This window comes from Muntiacus reevesi, chromosome 3 (genome assembly GCF_963930625.1).
Source record: "Muntiacus reevesi chromosome 3, mMunRee1.1, whole genome shotgun sequence".
In the NCBI taxonomy this organism is placed as follows: Eukaryota; Metazoa; Chordata; class Mammalia; order Artiodactyla; family Cervidae; genus Muntiacus; species Muntiacus reevesi.
Window position 1 is genome coordinate 118436733 of NC_089251.1, and position 16440 is coordinate 118453172.

Genomic DNA, 16440 nt, shown 5'->3' on the forward strand with positions numbered 1-16440 from the left:
AAAGGAAGACAGGGACTCTCCTCCAAGCTCCTCTAGGACTTTCACCCAACTCTGCTTACCCTCCACCTGCATGCCCCACTCCTCTGCCCCGTGGGCCACACTCCTGCCGTCCTGAGCAGCTGTGCAGCCGTGTACCTTATCTCTGACCTCCCTTCTACCTTCAAGGCCTTCTTCCCCTCACACCCAGCTAACCAGACTTGTCTTGAGTTCCAGTCAAGCCACACCTCCTCCAGGAAGCCTTCCTTGACCACCCTACGATGTGTCCCCTTACAGCCTTTACCCCACACAGCTATAATCATATCTCCAACTAGACAAGGAACTACTCCAGGGCACAGCCACATCTTATTCATCTCAGTGTCCCCTGTGGTAACTAGCACAGGGTCACGCACATAATAGATGATCAATACATGTTTCTTAGACCAATGGCACAAGGCTAGAACTCAGACCTATGTCTTAGAAACCCCTGCCTTTCCAAGACTTTAAAATGATTTCTTTTCAGAGGACACAGCAAGACCACAGAAAGGATTCTTACCCAGTGCTCTGTTCATAAAACAATAATCTCCCTCCAGATTTACGTACGGGTAACACAAAAGATCTCAAAGCCCCAACGAGGTCAGCTGTGGTCTAACGCACGTATGGGCTGGGCCGGGGTCTCTGTCAGAGTGAAGGGAGGAAACCATGATTCTGATTTTTCTTTGCAGATATACCCACCTTGGGGCTTCCCCGAAGCTCAGTGGGTAAAGAATCCGCCTGCAATGCAGGAGATCCCGGTTCGATCCCTGGGTTGGGAAGATCCCCTGGAGAAGGGAAAGGCTACCCACATTCCAGTATTCTGGCCTGGAGAATTCCATGGACTATCCATGGGGTCGCAAAGAGTCCGACATGACCGAGCGACTTTCACTTTCACTTTCATACCGACCCTGAGCAGGATTCAAGTCCGAAGCGTAGCGGGAGCACCTCCGTGGCCCGCGCAGCGCCCTCTTGTGGTTGCAGCGCCTCCCAGAAGGCGGAGAAAGTGGGAAGGGGAGACCTCTCCGAAGCGAGCACCTTCTATCCGCTGCCCCACCTTCCCCGCCCAGTCCGTAAGCCTTCCGGCATTTAAATCCTGGGTTTTCGGAGGACTCGGTCCTCCTGCTCCAGGTCCTCCTGGATTTGATTGCTTTCCACACCCCCGCTACTTTTTTTTTAATTTGTTTTTTTTTGAAAAAAAAATTTTTTTGGCCTCCGTTTGGCATGCGGGATCCTAGTTCCCCAACCAGGGATGGAAGCCCTGCCCCCTCTACTGGAAGCCCTGGGCCTTTTAAAAAAATTATTGACTAATTGATTGATTTTTACAACAGGTATTTTAAGCGAATTGTATCTACTAATTTATTTTTGGTCTTGTCACCCAGCATGCGGGATCTTCGTTCTCCCGCCAGGGATTTAAAACAAACAACACCAAACGACACCATCCATCCCAATCAAGGGCAGGGGCAGAACTCAAGGGACAGCTCCTCTACTTAGAGGTATTAGACGCATATACTTGAACGTTGTCCGATGACTGAATTGAGTGTCGGTATTTAAATTTCAATGAAGTAAAATTTTAGTTTAATTTAAAATCGGTTCCTGGGTTGTACTAGTCACATTTCAAGTGGCCCCCTGGGGTTGCCAAAGACAAGTGCTGGTGGCTGAGGTGAGGGTGGCAGACCCACTTTTCTTTTTTTTTTAATTTATTTATTTTAATTGGAGGCTAATTACTTTACAATATTGTAGTGGTTTTTGCCATACATTGACATGAATCAGCCATGCGTGTACAGGTGTTCCCAATCCTGAACCCCCTCCCACCTCCCTCCGCATCCCATCCCTCAGGGTCATCCCAGTGGACCAGCCCTGAGCACCCTGTCTCATGCATGGAACCTGGACTGGTGATCTGTTTCACATATGATAATATACATGTTTCAATGCTATTCTTTCAAATCGTCCCACCCTCGCCTTCCCCCATAGAGTCCAAAAGTCTGTTCTTTACATCTGTGTCTCTTTTGTTGTCTCGCATATAGGGTCATCGTTACCATCTTTCTAAATTCCATATATATGTGTTAATATACTGTATTGGTGTTTTTCTTTCTGACTTACTTCACTCTGCATTATAAGGGCTCCAGTTTCATCTACCCCATTAGAACTGATTCAAATGCATTCTTTTTAACGGCTGAGTAATATTCCGTTGTGTATATGTACCATAACTTTCTTATCCATTCGTCTGCCAGTGGACATCTAGGTTGCTTCCATGTCCTGGCTGTTGTAAACAGCGCTGCAGTGAACACTGGGTACATGTCAGACCCACTTTTCATGGGAGTGATCTTGATCTCCACAGAGGTGATGAGCTCAGAAAGCACAGGCAAATATTCAGAAGACTGCCTGTGCACATGTCCTTTCCCTGGCTCTGCCTCTCTGTCTCTTTCTGTGTCCCTGTCTCTGTCTTTCTCCTTCCCTTCCTCATGCTTTCTCCCTCCTTCCTACCTTCTTTCTCTGTCTCTCTCCCTCTCTCCTTCCTTTCCTCTCTCTTTCTGCCTTTCTCCTTTCTCCCTCTTTTCCAGCCCCGTGTCTTTAATCACTGGACTGCCAGGGATCACTTTCTGAGCTGCCGAGTGATAAGGTACAAAGTGATAAGATGCCGCTGTCGGTCCCAGGACACCAGGGATCAGATTCCTGTTGCACAGTAGTTCTGCTACATAAGGGGTGGGTCCACCTACGTGGCAGGCGGGCTAGTGCCAGGAGGTGCTCTCATCAAGGGCTTGGCAGAGAACAGCGGGCAGAAAAACTGGTCACGCGGCTACTGGTTGCTTCACCTGCAGCCCGCAGGCCACATGCTTTTTGACTGAAAGCACTTATTCATGGAGCAGAAACAGGAAATGCAGATGGGGACTTGGGCCTCCAGTGGGTAGGTGCTCCGTTGTAGGGAAATGCCTGGCTTGGGCTGGAATTGGCCTGAATGGACTAAATCATGAGAGAACCCTGGAAGCCATCGAAGACATTAGTGTCTCTTTCCTCAAAGGACAGTGTTCAGGAAGGTAACTCCTATCTTGGGCAACTGAAAGTCTGCCATGGACAAGCTGATGCTGGAAGCCACTGTCCCCTCGTGGTGGGGTTAGGGGGAGGTCGTGGGGGGTATAGGGTCCAGAGTGGGGGCTAGGGTGGCTGAGAGAGTGAAAGGTCTAAGATGACGAGCCAGCTCTGGGCTAGTGGCCAGGGGTGAGAGGAGTCACAGTGAAACCTCAGGAGAGGTCTCCTGCACTCTGGCTGTTCTGTCCGATGGCTACTAGCCCCAGGTGGCCACTTGAAATGTGGTTAGTGCAACCCAGGAACTGATTTTAAATTAAATTGCAATTTTTTTCCTTTGAAATTTAAAAACGGACACCCAGTTCCGTCACTGGACAATTTGTAAGGGTATGGTGGAACAATCTGAAGATGTAAATCTATTTTTGCAACTGTAAATTTAATAAAATCTAAATATAGATTAAGTATTTTGAATAAAAACTTAATATCTGAAGTGTAAAATTCTCACTGGGATTTCAAAGATGCAAAATGTCTCATTAAAATGTATTAAAAAATATTTGCAGTTGGAATGATACTATTTTGGACATACTGAGCTAAATAAAATGTTATTTAAATTATTTCCCCTGTTTCTTTTTATCTTTTTTACAATACGGCTACTAGAAAAGCTAAAGCTACATGTGTGCCTGTAGGTTCTCCTGAGACAAGCTGGTCTAGACTCACCCAAAGGCCTCAGTCCCTCTGCCCTTGGATTCGGGCCAGGCCCTTTGCCTTACTTCATAGTCATGGCTGCTCCTTGTGGTGGCACAGGCAGGGCCAGACCAGACCGGGGGACAGAAGCTGAACACGACACCCGCCTCTCTCTGGGGTTAAGGGGCTGGGAGTGACCGCCGTGGCAGCTAGGAGTTCTGGAGAGCGCAGTGCCCCTGGGACGGCGGAGGGTCAGGGTGGTCAGGCTGGAGGCCTTCTGGGGTTGGGGCAGTGATCTGAGGCCACACCCTGCACTGAGAAGACCTGTCAACCAGTGAGGAAGAGAAAGAACTCCTGTGACAAGACAAAGGCCTGGCTTCTGCCACCAGGACTCGTTATGACGGCTTGGTCACAAGGAGTAAGCTAAACCCTTAATGACTCCAAATAAATGCAGAGCAGGACAGTCACAAGCATGACTTAAGACTTAAAATCTGAATTTCTGTCTTGGAAATGCACTGGTCTGTACTTGCAGGAGGAGGCCTGGCTGGGACTGGGCAGCTCAGGGAGGAAGCCAGACAGGATTCACGCTCTTGTCAAAGCCCTGGTCCCACAGAGGTCTCAGTGCCCGGTCAGCCACATACCATGGTCCCTCGGAGTCGAATTCTGAGATCTCTATGAACCACAGCTTGGCTCAGTCTCTGCCTCTGCTCCACACCGTATGTGTGTGTTAGTCGTTCAGTCCTGTCTGACTCTTTGCGACCCCATGGACTGTAGCCCACCAGGCTCCTCTGCCCATGGGATCCTCCAGGCAAGAGTATGGAGTGGGTAGCCACGCCCTCTCCATGGGCTGCTCCCAACCCAGGGATCAAACCCACGTCTCCTGCAATGCAGGCGGATTCTTTACCACGGAGCCACTAGTGAAGCCCCTGCTCCAATTAGGCAGCCCCAGAGAGAAGGCAACCGGAAGGTTCCGGCCCAGGGATCCAAGGCTTCAGGGATACATGTGGGATCCTGGGCATCACTCCTGCCTTGTACCCTGTGGCCCCCTGAACTTTCCACACGTAATCATGTGGCAGGCTGCCCAGGGCAGCTTCCACTTCTGTCCCAATCCTTGAGCCACTTACACACAAAGCCGGGTCACAAGGGGGTTATGCAGGACTCGAGTACTAAATAAGCGGCTTCCTCCACTGTGTGGGCTGTGTTTGCCTCCCAAACAGGACAAAGTGCAGCCTCCTGACCACAGGAACAGCCCTGCAGTGGGGATCTGCTACAGTATGGATGGCTTTCAGATTAACGTGGCCACTGTCAACCTTCTCCAGGCATGTGGGGTCCTAGGTGGTCTGTCCTGGGTGAGAGAAGCTTGTTTAGACTACAGGTTTGGAGGCCTCAGCCCCTGGCCCCTTTGCAACTTTGCCTCAAGCTTGTGGTTTGATCACCAAGGGACCCCTGTGCAGAGTCCTCTTGTAGACAAATGCTTTGAGAGGAAACCGTGACGCACGCAGTATAAAGGGTTCTCTGAGACTCCATTAGGCTGTCTGGCCTGTTAAATATTCGCGTGTGCAGACACACACCCTAATAAATACCAAGCTAAATGCTATCTTTAAAAAAAAAAAAAGCAGTCTCTTTTAAAATATTTACTAATACTTTCCAGCTGCTGGTTTTCCAATCCCAACCAATGTGGTCGTGGACATGTCACCCGGGCCAGGACTGGGGGATTTTCAGACCAGATGATTCCAGAGGTCCTGCCATTCTCCCAGATGCCCTGCTCCCAAAGGTCCCTTCAAGAAACATTTTATGAGAATAAAGGGGAAGATCCATTTTGTTTTTGACTAGACATCAATGAGGTAGGGGTTGATTTTATTAGCTGTTAGGAATTCTTGATTCAAGTCAGAGTAGCACAACCACTGCCATATTAGAAAGACTGGCCCCCAAGAGTCCACACTGGGAGCTGAACGGAGGCCCCTCTCCGATGGCTCCTGGTACTGTTGTTCTAATTGCCCCCTCCGACAGGCCCGACCCGACCTTTGCGCCTTGTGAAGCGTCCTTTGAGAAGAGACTCACCATCAAAGGCATCCCTCTGAGACCCAACTCTACTGTCTACTGGAGGACAGCAACCATACTTCCTGAAAGCATGGGGCTTGTCTTAGCAATTTCTCGAGATGGCAGAGAAGGCGGGCCAGGCCTTCCAAGCAGGGACCGTGGGGTGGGGAGGGGAGGAGACCCTGCCTGAAGGAAGCAAAGGTGGGTCTCAGTCCCATTTAACATTTGGGAGGCAGAACCCAAATCTCAGTAAAGAAAGACCTGCTCTCTTCAACTATTCACAGCAAATACTGAAGGTAATGAAAAAATCATGTGTAAACCACCTTTTGGGCTTCCCCGGTGACTCGGCGGTAAAGAATCCGCCTACAATGCAGGAGATGGAGGAGGCCTGGGTTTGATCCCTGGGTCTGGAAGATCTCCTGGAGAAAGGAATGGCATCCAATCCAGTATTCTTGCCTGGGAAATCTCATGGACAGAGGAGCCTGATGGGCTACGGTCCATGGGGTTGCAGAGGGTCGGACGTGACTGAAGCGACTGAGCACCACCAAACCACCCTTCACACCAGAGGTTTGCAAACTTACCTGAGGGTCTCAATAGTGGCAGACTCTTCTTTGCGGTGCATGGACTCAGTTGCTATCCTACTTTGGATCAAACCCACATCCCCTACATTAGAAGGTGGAGTCTTAATCACTGGACTACCAGGGCAATCCCTACAGAAGATTTTTAAACACAGCAGAGGCTGCTGTCTTGTGACTTCTGCCTTAGACAATTTCCTAACTTATAAAAGCTCCCTCCCTCCACCAAATAAAAAAAACTTCAAATTATTACAAACAGATTAACGGAGAAATAGAAATATATAGCAGCTTCAAAATCACCAGCCTTCCCATTTTAATTCCTTTTTATTTTTTTGAAGTTTTCATCTTTAACGAAATGACTTTGGAAATAATGTACATTTCCCTGACACCAGCACTACAGTTTTCAGAGTCACAGTAAGATATACAGAATTACATCCATAATTAATACGAATGCCAACATTTCAAGCAGTAATTTCTGTTACACGGCAAACAAAATTCAAGAAAGCAATCATCAGGGACTTCCCTGGCAGTCCAGTGGTAAAGTCTCCACCTTGCAGTGCAGGGGGTGTGGGTTCGATCCCTGGTCTGGAAACTAAGATCCCACATGCCATGTGGTTTGGCCAAAAAAAAGAAAAAATTCCAGGATATCATACGAGAACAGCTGTTGCTTCAGAAAAGGGTTTCTGGCATAATTAACGATGAGGCTGCCAAAGACTGTTCCAATACCAGCACTGGAACCAGCCACTCCTGTTGTTGCACAAATGCACCAACAGATGTGGCTGCCGTCTCAGCATCTCTGCTGACTGCACTGCTATGAACTCCCTCTGGATTAACTGAGACACACCATTCTGGGCCCCACTAAATACCGTAGAGGCCTCTGCAGTCTTAGCCTCCAGTCGAGATAATACTGATGTAGAAATTGGTCTGCCTGCAACTCTGGATCCAGCTTGCAGGGGGGTGCAGGCGAACAGCTTGCACGGCTGGAGGACTTGGGTGACAGGGGGACGTAGGCTCCTCTCCCGCTTCCTCTCTTCCCAGGAGGTAGCCATGGTTGAAGGAATGGGGCTCCTTGTTTTAAAACAAAACCAACAGCAGTTCATAGATCCATTCTTGTGTGTGGAAGTCAGCTGGGTCCTTCCTGTCATCCTACCTGCCCTCACATTGAAATGGATTGTGTGTATATGCTCAGTCGTGTCCAACTCTTTGACCCTCTGGACTTTTTCCAGGCAAGAATACAAGAGTGGGTTGTCGTGCCCTCCTCCAGGGGATCTTCCTGACCCAGGGATCGAACCTGCCTCTTCTGCACTGGCAGGCGGAGTCTTTACCGCTAGTGTCACTTGGGAAGTCCGATATGGATTAGGCTCCCTGTTAGAATAAACAGGAGGCCTGGGGCAGAAAGGCCTCCTTAACATCAAAGAGCTCCTGGGCCACAGGTTTCCCATTCCATGTTTGTTTGCCATCATAGCAAGAGCTGAAATAACTAACACAAGTTATGCAGCATCTTGCAGAGTGCTGGGCAAACAGCAGTCACAACTGCATGTCTGCTGAATGAATCATGCATGAATGAATGCATTTAGCTGCTTCCCACAGATAGTGCTCTCTACTTGGGAAAAGCAGAGCTCTCCTTGCCATTCTGAAGACTGGATTTCTCCAGGGGCAAGTGAGGGGACAAGGGAGGTAATACAGAGTTCCCTCTCTGAGTAAACACAGATGGTCTTCCTGACTTTTAAGGGAACATCATTGACTCTGATGGACTCATAAGCAGAGAAAAAAGGATTCTGGAACTTGGAACCTCTGGGCTTCATCAGCTTTGATCTTGCGTTAGGACCGAACCTGAGATCCAAAACAAATCCTATGCTCTTGTAATTCCTACCCCTAACTTTCCTTCCGTTTGGTGACATGGTCAGTTCCCAGCATCTTTATTCTCAAAGAACTTGGCACAGAAAGTCAATGTCAAAGTGGAGAAGAAAGATGCACAAAACTACTTATGCTCTGGGCCTGCAGCACATGGACCATCTTGACTCTGGCCCCAGAGGCCCCCCAGGATGGCAGTGCATCTTTATTCTGGCTTGCTCTGGGAGCCAAAGCCCTGGGAAACCCAATTCTCTCTGCTCTGGAGACTCTTCCTAGAATTTAACTGGGAGGAGATAGTCTCACCTAGCGTTTCTCAAAGTTGCCATGATTGGCATTTTTAATGGAACAATTTTGCACCATTGGAGATTGTCCCGTACATTGTGAGGTGCCCACTAAATTCCAGGGGTGCCCCATAGTCGCAGTGACGCTCCCAGTACACACACACACACACACAATGCAATTTCCAGTGCTGCCTGGAGGGGTAACCTGGCCCCTGGTTGAGAGTCACTGGGTTGGTAGCACTCCTACGTGTTTGAGAACTAGAAGCCCCAAAGGTTGAGTGACAGGTCCAGGGCTCCTCTCTCAGATCTGATGATTTCTGGTCCAGCTGCTCTCGAAATGATGGATGCTCATGCAAACAATGACAGGATGCCACAGCACCACAGGACCTCAAAGCCCATAACGGTCTGTCTCAATGGCATAGAGAAACCGAGGCACAGAAAGAAATAATAACCCCCCTGCGACCAGTGAATGAGCAGATGTGAGGTGGGGGGCAGGTTCCCAGATGATACATTTTCCTAGGCCCTACTTAGCTTCCTAAGTCTCACTGCCTGGCTGGTAACATGTCAATGCAACAGCCTCTGGAAGGTGGGGCCTTGTAGTTACCAGCATCCCAAGGTCAACATGGAGGCAGGGCGACTCAGTGAGAAGAGCCAGCTCCAAGTTTGCAGGTTAGAGTTGGGGCAACCAGGGTCCAGCCTTCATCTCAAGTCTCCGGCGGGCTCAGTGGGAGCAGAGGCAACTCTGTCACAGGGTTTTGACCCCTTTCCGGGGTCCTCGCAATCTCCATTGGGATAAACCGCCATCAGTACCAGCTCCTCCTCAGAGTCCTGGAGGTCACCTGGAACACAAGAGAAGGAATCACCCAGTGAGAGGACAAAGTTTCTGAGTGGGTACGCTGGGAATGAAAGTGAAGAAGTCGGCCCCAGTAACTATCTACTTTAAAAATCCCACAAAATACGTAGCAAAAACCTTAAAAAGGTACATACCCTTTGACCCAGCAATTCCACTTCTAGGATTTTATCCTAAGGAAATAATTAGGAATAATTAGAATTCCCAGTGGTGGTGGCTCAGCAGTCAAGAATCTGCCTGCAGGGCAGGAGACAGGAGACTGAGCTCAATCCCTGGGTCAGGAAGATCTCCTGGAGGAGGGCATGGCAACCCATTCCAGTATTCTAGCCTGGAGAATCCCATAGAGAGAGAAGCCTGGCAGGTTACAGTCCATGGGGTTGCAAAGAGTCGGACACGACTAAAGCGACTTAGCAGAAGCATAGCACCAGCAGTAGTCGAACTGCTCCAGCCATCTTGCTACCAGCCTACAGATGAAACAGCACGGACAGCCCGGCAGAGACAAGGAAAGAGCCTAGCCTAGGTCCTTGATGGGGTCGCTGGGCCCCTGAATCAATGAGCCCTGAAGCTGATTCCATCTCTAGACTGTCTTTTAGGTGAGATAATGAATTCCCTGGCTGTTGATACTAGTTTGCATCATGGTTTCTTCACCCGGAGCTGAGAGCACCCGAATTGATATGAGATCTGACAAAGGGATTGGCTGAGTAAACTATCACTTACTCAGTCATATGATGGGGTTCAGGCATTAAAAATGATATATAAAATTCCCTAAGACTAAACACATGCACAAACGCAAGTAGAATTAGGGAGATCTGAATAAGGCTTGTGGATTGTTTCAGTGTCCATATCCAGGTTGTCCATATTCTACGGTTTTGCAAGAAGTTACCACAGGGAAAAACTGGGCAAGATGTACATAGAAACCCTGCACATGGTCTCTTCCAACTGTGTGTGACTCTATGATTACCTCAGAGAAAAAAGAAGATGAAAGATGCTGACATGTAATTGTTGCTGTGGAATATTGCACAGTCACACTATGTTATTGATGAAGAAAGCAGACTCTAAAACAGTATATGTATGTATGTATAATCTACTATTTATGATCTACATTATAAATGTATACATATGGTCTGTACATGCAATTTGCATCTTAATATATTCACTTCTACTTCTGAGACTAAACAATCTGTTCTGTGCTACAGAGGGAAGTGATCAAAGACTTACATAAAGTTGTTTATGATTCCTTCACTTTCTTTCCCTTTAGTTTCCAGATACATCCAAAATAATGCAGAGATTGAAGTCAACATTTTTGTAATTAAATATTTTAAATATGTGATGCATTTTGCAAATGATTTATCTATAATACAGAAGTGAATTTATTAAAATGTAAATAGTACAAGGTGCTATAAATAGGTAGCTAGAGAGACAGACAGAATAGTCTATCCAAATTATAGTTACCTTTGAGAGAGGGAATTAAACGAATGATTTTTTAATATTTGTGTTTCTCCTTTTGTATTTTTTAAGCTTTCGATTGTGTGGGCAGAATTCTAAGACAGCAAGTTTCCCACTCCTTGGGGCACTTATCCTGCATAATCCCCTCCTTTGTGTGTGGGTGGGACCTGTGAATATGATGAGATAGTCAGGCCATTGATTTCCCTTTGTGCCAAAGGTGATGGGTTGTCCCTCCTGTGATTACATTATGTTACAGGAGGCTGGAGATTCTCTTGCTGATGGAAGGAACAGCCGCCATGAGTGAGAGAGCCTGGGCGAGGAGGCAATTTCAGGGCCTCCCGGAGGTGGCAGCCTGCGAGGCAGGGGCCCCAGCGCTGCAGCAGGAGGCAGGTCCCTCTTAGCTGGGCTCTGCCTCTGGTCCCTCCCTGCTCCTGCAGTCCAGCCACCTCTTTAACACCCACATCTGCGTGCCTTTGCTCAGAAGTCGCCAGTGGTACCCAATTCCTCAGAGACCTGGGTCCAGGGCCCTGATTTGGTTCTGACTCTCTTCTTCAACCTCGGCCCTCACCCATCCTCTTGTGCATTTATCTCACCCCTCCCCCCACCCGCCGGGCCCTCTGGGCAGGGGTCCCTTTTCTGAGCTTGACATCATGCTGTCAAGCCTTGGTTCACGGTGCTCCCTCTCCAAAGCTTTCCCGTTTCCGGATAAGAAAATCCCCCAACCCTTAGCTCAAAAGTCACTTGCTCTGAGGAACCTCCCAGGATCCTTGGGTGGTGCGGGGCAGGGGTGCGAGGGTGGGGCAAGGCAGGGAACAATGCTTTTGGCTCCAGGTGCCCCATCTGGCAAGTCTGACATCTGCCTTACGGCCCCGCCCACATGGCCTTCCTTAGGCGGAGACTCCACTCCACCCCACCCCCCCTACACCCCCCTTCCTGGATGTTGGTCCATTCCATCCCTCCCGTCCCTGTGAGCACCTGACTGTATCCCCGGGCCCCTTCTCAGGGTTCAAGAGGCCAGGAAGGCGACACACTCACCCTGAGCTGGACCACTGCGGGAGCTGGTATCTGGGTCCTTCCCCCGGTTCCAGGGACCCCAGGAAAAGCACGCCAGCAGTGCTGGAAGGCCTGGTCTCTCCCAGGCTCCTTCTGCTAGAAAGAACACAAAGTCTCAGAGGCCGTGGGTCATATGATTCTTGACGCAACTGAGAGAATTTTCAGTTCAGCAACCAAAGTTTCAGCTGTCAACTGCCCTAGTTTCAACTAACTAAAAAAAAAAAGATTCTAATTTGCAAAAGGGGGTAGGGTTTTTGAACTTAACAACAACAACAAAAAACCCAATTGTTTTTATATATATTGATATTACTTCATTTTGTTTTCACAGAAACCCTATGTAGGTACCATATTGGAGAAACTACAGTAACAAAAATGACGTGAAGTTAATTACAATTATATAGCACCAAAGAAAAAATTCCAGGAGCCATAAACCTCCTCCCTCGATTTTTTAGTTCAAACGAGTCTTTAAAATTTTATTGACGTATAGTTGATTTACAATGTTGTGCTAATTTCTGCTGTGCCACAAAGTGACTCAGTTATACACATACAGACATTTAAAAAATATATTCTTTTCCATTTCTGCTTATCAAAGGATATTGAATATAGCTCCCAGTGCTATACAGTAGGACTTTGCTATTTATCCCTCCTATATATACTAGTTTGCATCTGCTAATCCCAAGCTCTCCATCCTTTCCTTCCCCATGACCCCTCCTCCTTGGCAACCACAAGTCTGTTCTCTATCTCTGCGAGTCTTCTGTTTTATAGATATGCTCTTTTGTGTCATATTTTAAATTCCACATATAAGTGATATCATATGATATTTGTCTTTCTCTTTCTGACTTACTTCATTCGCTCAGTAAGATAATCTCTAAATCTGTCCATGTTGCTGCAAATGACATTATTTCATTCTTTGTTATGGCTGAGTAATATTTCATTATATATATATAAATGACATTATTTCATTCTTTGTTATGGCTGAGTAATAGTTCATTATATATATAAATGACATTATTTCATTCTTTGTTATGGCTGAGTAATATTTCATTTTCTATATATATCTCACATCTTCTTTATCCATCCATCTGTCAATGGACACTTACATTGTCTCCATGTTTTGGCTATTGTAAACAGTGCTACTGTGAACATAGGGGTGTATGGACCTTTTTGAATTATGGCTTTCTTTGGATATATGACCAGGAGTGGGACTGCCGGATCACATGGCGACTCTATTTTTAGTTTTTTGAGGAACCTCCATGCTGTTTTCCATCGTGGCTGCTCTACTTTACATTCCTACCAACAGTGTAGCGAGCGGTTCCCATTTCTTCAAACCCTCTTCAACATTTATTATTTGTATTTTTAAATGATGGCCATTCAACTATTCTTGAAAAAGCCATCAAACGATTTCTTAATAGGAACAGAATTAATCTTTTTTGATAATCACACACAAAATAATTACATGTTGATTCGAGTTTCCTTATTATAGTACCACCTCAGTTATCTGGGGATCCCTAACCATCTGGAATCAGGTCAACTGGAATGAAGTTTTAAAAAAGGACTCCAGAGAGCCAAAACACAGAAAATCCTTATTTATAATTCTTTCTGTGGGGCCCATATACTCTTAATTTGTACCCAATTTAATAAGATTGGGTCCTTGGTTTTGCAACCAAAAGACAGCTGTATTAAGCATACACAGACTAAACAAGCACTAGCAAGAGGCAGGTAGCCTAAAAGTCTAAGAATAGCCACCAGACGGTGAGGGAAGAGACTGGAAAACTTTGCTATCACTAGCAAAACCTTAGCAGCATGAATCCATGGCATAGCCTACCGCAAAAGCCTGAAAGGAATTTCTGGACAATGAGTTATAATTACACCCATGACCTTCAGTCATTAATGAAAGGTTTCATGTTCAATATGTTTTGATGAAAGTATAATTGACTTTAATGCAATAGAGAATGATGAGTCCCTCGCAAACTGTTAAAAGATTTTAAGTGTTCCGGTTTAAAAGGAGGCAAGGATTCTGTGTGCCGAGCAGGGTGTCAGGAAATGGGAATACAGTGGTGATGAAACTCACAAGGGAAAGTGACAAAACCACCTTGGTAAGAGCTTGGAGAGCAGAAGCGGGTTCTGGGGTTTCATTTTTGAACTTGCAAATGGGAATGGGTCAGGGAAGGCTTTCTGGAGGAGGAAGTCCACTTCTGAATAGTGAGAGGGAAACGAGGATGGAAGAAAACGCTTTTCATGCAACTGCAATGTCAAAAAAAAGTGGAGGCCAGAGCAAGCTTGGCTCTGGGGAATTAAAAAGTTGTTCCCTGGGAATAGTAGATCGCTAAGAAACTAAGGACTCAGATAATTTTCTAGGCACAAATTCACTAAGGAACAGAAAATTTTCCCCATGGGGCCAGGTCAGTAAAGGTGCTGGCAGCAACAAAAAAAGGTGCTGGCAACAAAAAATTGTCATTCATGACAATCCACTTCGGGACATTCTTCATGTCTTTCAGGATGCTGGGCAGGTCTTTCAGGATGCTACACACTGAGTTTCAAATTTAGCTGGCTTTCTCACAGACTCAACAGAATAGATGTGGGAAGGGGTGGGGGAGGTTAGGACAGGCTCTACAGCGGAAAGGGATGGTCTTCACCTAGGCCGGCCAAGTTGACAGGGAAGTCTGTGACATCAGGGGTACCAGGTCTCCTTGCTGGAAAAGGAGATCCATCCCCACCCCTGTTAAGTCTGGGTTAACACACGAATGCCCTGGGAGGCAGAATACAGCCTCTATCTTAAGAAACTGTAGCAAGAAGGGTTGGCAGAGGCTGGAAGGCTTGGAGGGCAGCAGGTGCTGGAGAGAGGAGTAGGAGAAGGATGCTAAAAGTGCAAAGATCGCTCTGGCATTTCCTAGCTTTGCCAGGTCCAGCTGTACTTAGCGTCCGTATTTTAATCTTGGGGCCCGGAAAGCTTCTATAAGACCTCGTGTACCAGGATGGAGAAGATTCTCACCCTTTTGATGATGGCAGCAGTCACCGGGGCTGGGAAAAGACCCCCACTTCCCTCCGCTCTCCTTAGGAGTGTGGGGAGGGAAGAGAGGCAGACACCGCGGTGGGCAGTTAAGAAGGACTGGGAAAGCCTGTGCCTCAGTCCCTCACATCCTTTTCCCCCAACTTCCAAGTGCCCCGCATTTATTCCTTGCCTTGTTCCTTTGACCCCACGGCGCTTCACCATCGCATCCGTAGCGCATTCCGCATCCCTAGCAGCGAGCGTCCTAGAAGCTCCCAGACCAGAAACCCACTGGTCCCTGTCCTGCGATCCTCTCACCTTTAAACTGGCGCTTCTCAAGGCTTTCCCGTCTCCTCCCCCTCTTTCCCCTCCCGGAAACTTCCAGATCTTTGCCCAGCGCCGTCCAGCCCTGTCTCTACCAACCTCCCCTGCCTTCTACTTGTCCCTTGGGCTTTCCTAAGACCCTGTATTTCGCATGCACTCAGGGTCCTCCCGGGACAGCCTCGGCCCCTTGCCCAGGGCCCCGCTCCGCCCTAGTTGGGAAGCCTAGGGCTAGGCACCGACTCTCTCCCGGCCTCAGTTTATCTCGGGGTACCACGAGGCGGGGGTGGTGGGGCGCTGGCCTAAAGAGCTCCCGATGCGGTGTCCAGCCGCCGCCCGCCCGCGCCCCGCGGGCCTCGCGCCCCCCTCACCTGGGCGCCAGGGCCCGGCGGCTTGCAGGGCCCTGCAGGCGGCCGCCTGAACCGCCAGGCTGGAAGCTGGGTGGCCGGGGCGGTAGGCGGCCGCCTGCACCGGGCCTCCCGCCTGGCGGCCGAACACCGTGCGCAGCAGCGCCTCCAGCAGCCGCAGCTCCGGGGCCCCCGCGTCCTCCGGCTCCGCCTCGGCCACCAGCACCCCGACCAGCGCCGCGCCGGCCCGCCGCCGGCCTCGCACATCCCGCAGCATCTCCCGCAGGTGGCGCCGCGGCCCCCGGGCGGCCAGCGACGACGCGCGGCACAGCACGAAGACGAGCGGCGAGCGGATGGCGCGCGCCCCGGCCGCGTGCCTTTTCGGCACCCCGGGCGCCCCGGGTCCCGCGCCCTCGGCGGCCCCGCCGCCCGGCTTGCCCGCGGCTTGCTGGGGCGGGAACACTGCTCGGGCGAAGTCCCACAGGAGCGCGCGGCTCTGCTCGCGCTCCCATAGCTCGCCCACCAGTAGCACCTGCCCGCGGCCGCCCGCCGCCTCCACCAGCGCCTGGAAGGGCGGCTCGCCCGGGCTCTCGGGCTGGGCGGCCAGCGCCTCCAACTCGCTCTCCATGCTCGCGGCCGCCCGACCTCTGCGGCCGCTGCGGCCCTGCCGGGCCAGCTGCCCGCCTCTCGGGGCGGCGGCGCCGGGCCCGGGAGGACACGCCTCCAGGGCTGCGCCTCGCCCGACCCCCGGCCCGAGGGCAGGATCGCCCCGTTTCAGCCGGGAACTGGGCGGGGGCTTTCTCCCCCGCCAGCCCTCTAAGGGTGGCGCCTCCCGCGGTCCCCCGGCGGCAGAGAAGGGGAAACTGAGCCGTTCATGCAACATTTACTGAACGCCTACTAGGTGCACTGGAGAAGGGAATGGCCACCCTCTCCAGGACTCTTGCCTGGAGAATTCCACGAACAG

The 16440-nt window shown here is 49.5% G+C and overlaps 1 protein-coding gene across 3 annotated transcripts; it reads right to left on the bottom strand.

The window, feature by feature from the left end:
* Window positions 1-6640: 6640 nt before the first annotated feature.
* Window positions 6641-16122, bottom strand: C3H2orf72 (chromosome 3 C2orf72 homolog). Of its 3 annotated transcripts, XM_065927613.1 has the most exons (4): window positions 15501-16122; window positions 11802-11915; window positions 9458-9493; window positions 9211-9309 (listed from the first exon to the last, which is right to left on the bottom strand). In XM_065927613.1, exons 1-3 carry the CDS (start codon window positions 16102-16104, stop codon window positions 9489-9491), a joined length of 723 nt encoding a protein of 240 aa, XP_065783685.1. In that variant the 5' UTR covers window positions 16105-16122; the 3' UTR covers window positions 9211-9309; window positions 9458-9488. The 3 variants fall into 3 exon arrangements, with proteins under 3 accessions (XP_065783684.1, XP_065783683.1, XP_065783685.1); XM_065927612.1 differs by lacking the exon at window positions 9458-9493 and having other exon boundaries at window positions 6641-9309; window positions 11802-11912; XM_065927611.1 differs by lacking the exon at window positions 9458-9493 and having other exon boundaries at window positions 6641-9309.
* Window positions 16123-16440: the final 318 nt, after the last annotated feature.

Excerpts from the sequence above, each read along its gene's own strand:
- C3H2orf72 (XM_065927611.1), bottom strand. The coding sequence starts at position 16,104 with ATGGAGAGCGAGTTGGAGGCGCTGGCCGCCCAGCCCGAGAGCCCGGGC. Across the intron at positions 11,916-15,500 it reads CGCCGGGCCCTGGCGCCCAG|CAGAAGGAGCCTGGGAGAGA; the intron begins GTGAGGGGGGCG and ends TGTTCTTTCTAG. Across the intron at positions 9,310-11,801 it reads CCGCAGTGGTCCAGCTCAGG|GTGACCTCCAGGACTCTGAG; the intron begins GTGAGTGTGTCG and ends CTTGTGTTCCAG.